The sequence below is a fragment of the Cuculus canorus genome, chromosome 5, assembly GCF_017976375.1.
Source record: "Cuculus canorus isolate bCucCan1 chromosome 5, bCucCan1.pri, whole genome shotgun sequence".
Taxonomy (NCBI): domain Eukaryota; kingdom Metazoa; phylum Chordata; class Aves; order Cuculiformes; family Cuculidae; genus Cuculus; species Cuculus canorus.
This window is the reverse complement of record NC_071405.1, coordinates 3,154,759-3,163,540: the sequence shown is the minus strand read 5'-3', so window position 1 is coordinate 3,163,540 and position 8,782 is coordinate 3,154,759. Positions and strand designations below refer to the sequence as shown.

The window sequence follows — 8,782 nt, the reverse complement described above, 5'->3', positions numbered from 1 at the left end:
GCCCCGCACCGGAAGGAGCGGCCTCGTCCCGCCCCCACCCCGCGCTCTGCTCGTCCATTGGTCGAGCGGCAGCGGCTCCAACCAATCAGAGGGCGGAAACGCCTGCCGGGAAGGGAAGAGGCGCTGCGCGCGGCTTGATTGGAGAGTTGGATGAAGAAAGGGGCAGGGCTTTGGGGAGGGGGCGGGGCTTGATGCAGGGAACGGGCCAATAGCTGGGCGGGGGCTGGTAGGGGGCGGGGACAACAGAAAGCCCTGCCCCGCTATGGGGGCGGGGCCCATGGCAGGGGGCGGGACTTGGGGGAAGTTGCGAGGCGCTAGGCGGGGCGGGGGCGGGGCCAGGAGCAAGAGAGGGCGGGGTCTGGGGTGTGGTTAGGAGAGCTGAGGGCTGAGCTGGGGAGCACTGGGTTATACTGGGGAGCTCAGGACTGAGCTGGGGAGCACTGGGGATCCCTGGGCTGTACTGGGGGGCTTGGGGCTGAGCAGGGGAGCACTGGGCTATACTAGGGAGCTCAGGGCTGTACTGGGGAGCTCAAGGCTGAGCTGGACGGCACTGGGGAGCTGTGGGCAGCACTGGGTAGCATTGAGTTATACAGGGAAGCACTGGGGCTGTACTGGGGAGCCCTGGGGAGCATTGGGCTTTACTGGGCAGCACTGGGGAGTGTTGAGTTGTACTGAGGAGTACTGGGGAGCCCTGAGCTCTACTGGGGAGCACTGGGGAGCACTGAACTTGACTGGGGAGCGCTGAGCTGTACTGGGCAGCAGCGGGACAGCCCTCAGCACTGCTCAGAGCTGCATGTGGGGAGTGTGGGTCTCTGCCCCCCTGTATCTGTCCCACATCTGCCCCGGCACCTCCCAAGGGCAGAGAGCGATGAGGTCTCCCCTCAGCCTCCTCTTCTCCAGGCTAAACAGCCCCAGGTCCCTCAGCCACTTCTCATAACCCCTGTTCTCCAGCCCCTTCCCCAGCTCTGTCCCCTTCTCTAGATCCGCTCCAGCCCCTCAATGTCCTTCTTGGAGTGAGGGGCCCAAAACTGAACCCAGGATGCGAGGTGTGGCCTCACCAGTGCCAAGGTACAGGGGGACGATCCCTTCCCTGCTGGCCACCCCATGGCTGATCCAAGCCAGGATGCTGTTGGCCTTCTTGGCCACCTGGGCCACTGCTGGCTCATGTTCAGCCACTGTCACACAGGATCCAGCCTGTCCACATCCCTCTGCAGAGCCTCCCTGACCTCCAGCAGACCAACACTCCCACCCAACTCCACAGATCAGCCCCAGCCCAAAGCTGGCTTGGCTATTCTCCATCCTCCTCCTGAGAAGCACCAAAGAGGGTTTGTTGGCAGGGAAGGCAGCTGCCTTCTGAGCCTGAGCCCCTCCTCCTTTCCATGCCACATCCAGCTCATAATAAAACCATTTTCCATGCCAACACTGCCAGTGCTTATCATCAGGGTCTTGCTCCCAGATACATTGCTCAGGGGAGTGGTGGAGTCTCCATCCCTGGAGGGGTTAAAAAAAACGTGTAGATGTGGCACTTAAGGACATGGTTTTATAAGCACAGTAGTGTTGGGCTGACGGTTGGACTGGGTGAGCTTCGAGATCTTTTCCAACCTCTATGATTCTATATTTCAATAATCTCTGAGGGGTTTTTGCAGTTTATGGACAGGAAGGGTTCCTGCACTGGAACTCCGCTCAGTGCCCGCAGTGGGTGAAGGCTGCCTGTTTAAGAGCTTTTTGAGTGGTTTTGCCTGGAGAAGGCAATGAGCCCCTCCCTGACTTGGGTGTCGCTTTGCAGACGTGGTGTTGACAGCGTGATGAGTCGATGCAATATTCATCGTGACATTTCTCTACGTGCCAGCCCTTCTCGGTGCTCCAGCTGGCAGCTGGCACGGCCACCGGTTGTGATGCTGTGATGGCAGGGTGGCACGGGGCTGAGCACGGGGAGGATAAGGAGCTGTTGGAGTGAGTCCAGAGGAGGCCACGGGGAGGATCTGAGAGCTGGAGAACCTCCTGTATGAAGGCAGGTTGAGAGAGTTGGGGTTGTTCAGCCTGGGGAAGAGAAGGCTCCGAGGAGACCTTAGAGCAGCTTCCAGTGCTGAAAGAGGCTCCAGGAAAGCTGGGGAAGGGCTCTGGATTAGGGAGTGCAGGGACAGGATGAGGGGGAATGGTTTTCATCTGAAAGAGGGGAGAATTGAGATGAGATCTTAGGGAGAAATGTTTTCCTGTGAGGGTGGGGAGGCCCTGGCCCAGGTTGCCCAGAGCAGTGGTGACTGCCCCATCCCTGGAGGGGTTCAAGGCCAGGTTGGATGGGGCTTGGAGCCCCTGATCCAGTGGGAGGTGTCCCTGCCCATGGCATGGGGTGGAACTGAATGGGCTTTAAGTTCCCTTCCAAGCTAAACCGTTCTACGATTCTGTGATGAAAGAATTGTGCTTCTCCTCTTCCCACCCCATGCTGCAAATCTAATGAGCTTGAATCTAACAAATGCAATTAGAGCAAATGGGTTTATCCTCATTAGCGAGCCTCGCGTCGGCATCAGGGTTGGCAGCAGCACGGTGGGCAGGGACCAATATCTCGCCTACGCTTTCCCCAGGTGCTCCACATCTCCTCCAGCTCAGCGGATGCTGCTGCCGCTCTGGAGGTGAAGCCCAGGGAGGTGAGGATGAAACAAAACAATCCTTGGAAATGGAGGAGAGCCAGAGGGATGGTAACAGCCGAGTATTGCCCGGCTTGGCATGCTGAGCAGGCAAGGCATCGCAGAGCAACAGCTCGCTCCTGCACAGTGAGAGCAATGTTTGTTCTTTTAAGCTGGCCTGATGGACACAGCAAGAGATGGGGAGCTGGGAGTGGACCAGCCAGTGTAGAAAGCTCAGGACACACTTATTCCACCTCCCCAGGGGCGGACAATGTTTGCTGCTCACTGAGATGCTCTTAACATGCCCGTAAAACTGAAATACCTACCCGGCATCCACACTGGACTCAGCAGTGATGGGGTTTGTTGCACGAATGACATCTGGTTTAGTAGTGGACAGGGATGGTTGGACTCGATGATCTCGAAGGTCTTTTCCAACCAAGCTATTCTGTTGAGGGACCTGGGGTTGTTCATCCTGGAGAAGAGGAGGCTGAGGGGGGAGACCCTACCACTGTCTACAACTGCCTGAAAGGAGGTGGCTGTTGGTCTCTTCTCCCAAGTAACAAGGGACAGAGCGAGAGGAAATGGCCTCAAGTTGTGTGAAGGTTTAGATTCAACATCAGGAAAAAGTTCTTCACTAAAGGGTTCTCAGGCCCTGGCGGAGGCTGCCCAGGGAGGTGGTGGAGTCCCCATCCCTGGGGGGTGTTTAAAAGATGGGCAGATGAGAAGCTCAGGGATCTGGTTTAGTAGTGGATGGGGGTGGTTGGACTCGATGATCTCAAAGGTCTTTTCCGACGAAACCATTCTATAAAAAACCCATGCTGCTGCCTTACTCCTGGCCCTAGAGATGACCTGAGGATAACCAGACTCACATCAGAGCCACCCACTTAGCCAGGAAATCATTTGCCCATGAGGGTCCTAAGAAACCAGAGTGAAAATTCAGGGCACGGTCAATTTGGTAGGAGCAGAGGGGTTTTTTTCTGGAAAGCACCTGGGAAAGGAGGTGAGTGCAAAGGAGAGCACAGGGGATGCTTTGCTTTTCTGCAGCGTAGGCGTCGGCTGGGCATGGGGCTGGGCTGCTGTCCTGCTCTCCATCCTCTTCCTCAGCCTCCTTCCACAGCAAAGATGCAACTCAGACCCTCAGAGCCTTCCCAAAACAGCCCCAAATGAGGCATTTCCTTCTCTAGGCTATGGGATGGATCACAGCGGGCTGGATTCTGTGCTAGGTGTGCTGGAGACGGCACTGGGGGGAATGCAGTCACTACATGGATGGGAGAAGGAAAGCAGAAGGAGAAGGAATGGAACCACATCGACAGGATCCTGTGCTGGAGATGACACTGGCGAAAGTGCACTGGCTACCAGGGATGGGAGAAGGAAAGCAGAAGGAGAAGGGATGGAACCACACCAACAGGATCCTGTTGATGGCTGGAGATGGCACTGGGAAGAGTGTACTCGCTACCAGGGATGGGAGAAGAAGGAAAGCAGGGGCAGGAGAGCTGGGCATTGAAACTAGAGCCTTTGAGTGTCTCTCAGTTTCCCAGTGCTCGTGATTTTGCTCAAGGAGCAACGTCCCCCCCATGAATGAGCCTGATCCCCCCTGCAGGAACAGAAAGCTGCAGCTCAACGAGGGCTGAAACCCCAAGAGGCTTCACTTTCCTTCACTGATGAGCACAAAAGCTCCTGCTGAATCCCACACCCCATCACGGAGCCCCCCTGACCTCTCTGGGAACAGGACCCAACCACAACCAGGATGGGATCCCCCCCCCTCCCTCCCCAGGAGCCTGCATGCACAGAGCATCATCTCCAAAGGCTTGAAACAAATCCAAAGTTTTATTTCCGACGAGTACACAGACCACGTGGGATGGGGATGCGCTACATCACACCGCCGACCTCCCCGCGCTGACTTTCGCTTACAACCACCCCCTCCGCAGAATCCTGGCAGCGGAGGCACTACTTCACCTCCACCACCAGCAACCTTAGTGGGAAAAAAAAAAAATAAAGTCCTTTTCCAGTCCTCCAGATATTTTTTCTTTCGCATCCTGGGGGTAGAGTTGAATGGAATTGATACCACGCTGGAAATACAGCATCGGGATGGAGAGATGACTGGGGGGGGGGGGGGGAAACGCTCTTGGCAGGCGATCTCTACTTGGCTAACAAAGGTGATTCTGTGTAAATATAAATACTGGGGTGAAATACCTGGCAGCACACCAATGTCAACACCACTACCTACATAAATAAAGACCAGCAACGTAAAACACCTTCAATGAGCAGTTTAGGTTAATTCAAAACCCCGCCCTCCCGCCGCCCCAGCTTCATGCAGTTTTATTTCTTCGTTTATTTATTAAGAATTCCAGTTGTAAAATACGCAAGTCGTTAAAAAAATTATTACAAACCACTCCGTGACAGCATTTGAGAAGGGTTGGGAGGGTGAGCCCTGGATCAGACCAGCTTTCTGTGACGGTAAATCAGCCAAACCCAGGATGGGGTATTTACACATCTGCCTCAGAACACCATGAAAACAGCTGCAGAGCAAACCACTTCATCCGCCCTTTGTCCTAAAGCTACGTGAGCTGTCATAAAAGGATGGAGACGGGGGGATCTGGGGGCTGAAAGCCACGACGCAGGCTACTCGCATCATATAAACATTCCCAGATGCCAAAAGTTTTGAGTCCAGTGTAAGAACAACGGGTCTTCTCTGTAGAAGACTAGAAAAAGAGTATGAAAAGGTAGAAAAACCAAAATGCACTTGGTACGGGCTAGAAAGAGTCACCAAAAGGTACCTAAAGACTATTGCCCTCTTGAATCCACAGGGATTTGGAAGCTGATACCTGATTCGGAACTAGGGGTCAACTGCAGACCCCTCAAAACCCTATGTGCCACCCGCATAATGTTGGACACAGATCCCCAGCTTGTGATTCCCAAGGAGTGGGGAAAGCCAGGAGGGGGTTAACAATGGGAAGGAGAGGCAAGCGATGGCCGCAAAAATACCCAACCCGAGGTGGAGCCAAAAAACGGTGGCGTGTGTCCCCCGAAATGTGGACGGATGAACCAGATCTGGGGATAATTCCCCAGCCTGAAGAGGAGCTCAGGCTGCGTGTAAACAAGGTATCAGGCACCTCCGTGAAGGGGTGGCTCCCCAAACTGTGGCAGGAGAGCAGTGGCAATGGGAGAGCCAGTGGGTGCAGGAAGGGGTAGAAGCATCCCAGGGCAGGGCAACATCCCCCTAACATGCCAACATGCCCCCCATGGGGCAGCATCCCCTTTAGGCTAGAGACTAGGAAGAATTTCTTCACCACGAGAGTGGTGGGACCCTGGCCCAGGTTGCCCAGGGAAGTCATGGCTGCCCCATCCCTGGAGGTGTTCAAGGCCAGGTTGGATGGGGCCTTGGGCAGCCTGATCCAGGGGGAGGTGTCCCTGCCCATGGCAGGGGGTGGAACTGGATGGTCTTTAAGGTCTTTTCCAACCCAAACTATTCTATGATGCCACCGTGGGGCAGCATCCCACTACGGGGCATCATCCTAGCCCAGCCCCAAAGGGAGGAGATGCTGCTGGGAGGTGGAAAGAGCAAGACATGGACCAAGCAAAGGGGGCAGAGGCACACAGGTGTAGGAGAAGAGGAAAGACCTCGAAAGAAGCAGTCAACTTGGATTTTCAGGTTTCTAGCTACCCCGTGATGCCCACAGCGGGGGCCACCCTGAGCCCCCACGCCTGGGGGCTGGCACCTACCCTAACGCACGAGGTATTTCAGGCACGTCTAAGGCATCGCAGGAGCTGTCTTGGCTTTCAGAATCACCTTGGTTTCCTCCCTACAGCTTCTCCCACCAGCACGTGGTGTCAAAAATGATAGAAAAGCAAAGCCTGGAGCGGATGGACAGCAAGAAACTCATGCACTACCACTGAACGTCATCACGGGAGTATGAAGCACCAACCACGACCACAGATTTCACGTTTACTTGCAAAGCATATGGAAAATGTTAGAAAATGGGGTTCGCTAGAAACACAGAGCTGCCGGAGTCCTTGCTAACGTGCGGCGGGGCCACTCAACCCCTACGCAACCACCAGGAATTAAGAAGCACAAGACCAAACATTAAATAACATCATCATCACCAAGCCTGTCGCTATGTATACCTGACAACTTAAATGAAAAAAAAAGAATAGCTTGGAAAGGAACCAACAATATCATTCCAAGAAGGTTATACACATCCTCAGCAGTTAACTTTGCTCAGCACAGCTCTGGTGCTTGAAATATGGAACAACCAAACAGTTCTGTGAGCAGAAAAGTGACACAAATTTATTCTTTACATATATATATATAAAATTATTTACTTTCTAGGCAACTCTACAGACTTCAGATCTTTTGCCTTGCAATGCAGATCATCTTATTCCCCCAAAGGTGGCCAGATTCTTTAAACATGCACATCTCTGTAGCTTCCAGGCCATGTATTTTACTTATTTTTGTTTAAATTCTGTGGACTAGCAGGTCGTCCCCATTCCTAAAAACTCTACATCAGTGTTCAGGGTGGCCTGAGTGCTGGTCAGGCTCCTCAAGGGTTTACAGGATGGCGCAGAAGAACTTCTTCTCTCTAAACGGGTTTTCTGAGGCTGGGACAGGGGTCAATAGAGGGTCTTCCTTGGCGTGGGCTTCGCAGTACGCCATCAGGTCTGCTGCCGCTTTGGACACCTGGAATAGAAGGAGCCCTGTGTGAGGGAGAAGCTGCGCTGGGGACATCCCATCCTCAGAGGTGACACCGGTGGTGCTGGGCTTGCAGCAGCATCCCCAGCCCAGGGTATGCAACATAATACCCTGGCCAAAGACCAAGTGCCAAGTCCTGCACTTGGATCACAGAGGGACCTGGACCGGCTGGATCCATGGACTGAGACCAACAGGATGAGATTCAGCAAGGCCAAGTGCCTGGTCCTGCCCTTGGGTCACAACAACCCTGTGCAGCTCCAGGCTTGGGGAAGAGCAGCTGGAAAGGTGCCTGGAGGAGAAGGATCTGGGGGTGTTGGGTGACAGCGGCTGAACATGAGCCAGCAGTGGCCCAGGTGGCCAAGAAGGCCAATGGCATCTGAATCAGAAACAGGGCAGCCAGCAGGACCAGGGAAGGGATTGTGCCCCTGGTCTCAGCACTGGTGAGGCCACACCTCACATCCTGGGTTCAGTTTTGGGCCCCTCACTACAAAGAAGGACACTGAGGGGCCGGAGGGCATCCAGAGAAGGGAACAGAGCTGGGGAAGGGGCTGGAGAACAGGGGTTATGAGGAGCAGCTGAGGGACCTGGGGCTGTTTAACCTGGAGAAGGGGAGGCTGAGGGGAGACCTCATGGCTGTCTACAACTGCCTGAAAGGAGGTTGGAGTGAGGTGCGTGCTGGTCTCTTCTTTCAAGTGACAGCTATTAGGACAAGAGGGAATGGCCTCAAGTTGCACCCGGGCAGGTTCAGATCAGACATCGGGAAAAATTTCTTCACCAAAAGAGTTCTCAGGCCCTGTCAGAAGCTGCCCAGGGAGGTGGTGGAGTCCCCATGCCTGGAGAGGTATAAAAGATGGGTAAATGAGGTGTTCAGGGATCTGGTTTAATGGTGGACAGGTACGGTTGGACTTTATGATCTCAAAGATCTTTTCCAAGCAAGAGATCCTATGATTCTAAGACACAACAACAACCCCTGGTGGGATTGGTTTTGCACCTCTGGGCTCTAAGCTAACCTGTCAGTGCGTGCTCCTGTGAGCATCCCTCCCATCCCTCACCCATGTGCATCCTTCACCCAACTCGACTGCAGCAAGGACTGACTTCAGCAGGAGCTGCATCCCTGCTCCCTCCACGGCAGGGACATCCACAGCTGCTATAGCAACGTTTGCTTCCCGCAGCCTAACTTGGCTTTTTATTCAGGACACAGCAGCAGCTTCCGAGCCGCTGGAGCTCATCCTGGCCCCGACAGGCGAGGTTTTGCTTACAAACACCAAGACATGCCTGCGGCCAGCAGCCAGCCTTGGAGCACCTCTCTGCTCAGGACCATCTGTTGTCCAAAACCATACTGGAGGAGAAGACAAATCCCCTGGAGTCTCAAGCTGATGAGCTTTTGTGTGCCCAGAAGCAGCAATTCCACCAAGATGGAGCAGAAGTGATCAGAGCAAGGGAAGCACTTCCTAGAAAGGACTGGGCT

At 54.4% G+C, this 8,782-nt stretch overlaps 1 protein-coding gene across 3 annotated transcripts in view; it reads right to left on the bottom strand.

Annotated features, from left to right (window-relative positions):
• Positions 1 to 4,432: 4,432 nt before the first annotated feature.
• Positions 4,433 to 8,782, bottom strand: part of GNG2 (G protein subunit gamma 2) — a 32,780-nt gene continuing 28,430 nt past the window's right edge. For all 3 annotated transcript variants that reach the window (XM_054068422.1, XM_009558782.2, XM_054068423.1), the window contains one exon: positions 4,433 to 7,302. In XM_054068422.1, coding sequence (XP_053924397.1) covers positions 7,174 to 7,302 — 129 coding nt within the window. In that variant the 3' untranslated portion in view covers positions 4,433 to 7,173. The remainder of the gene's footprint in view (positions 7,303 to 8,782) is intronic.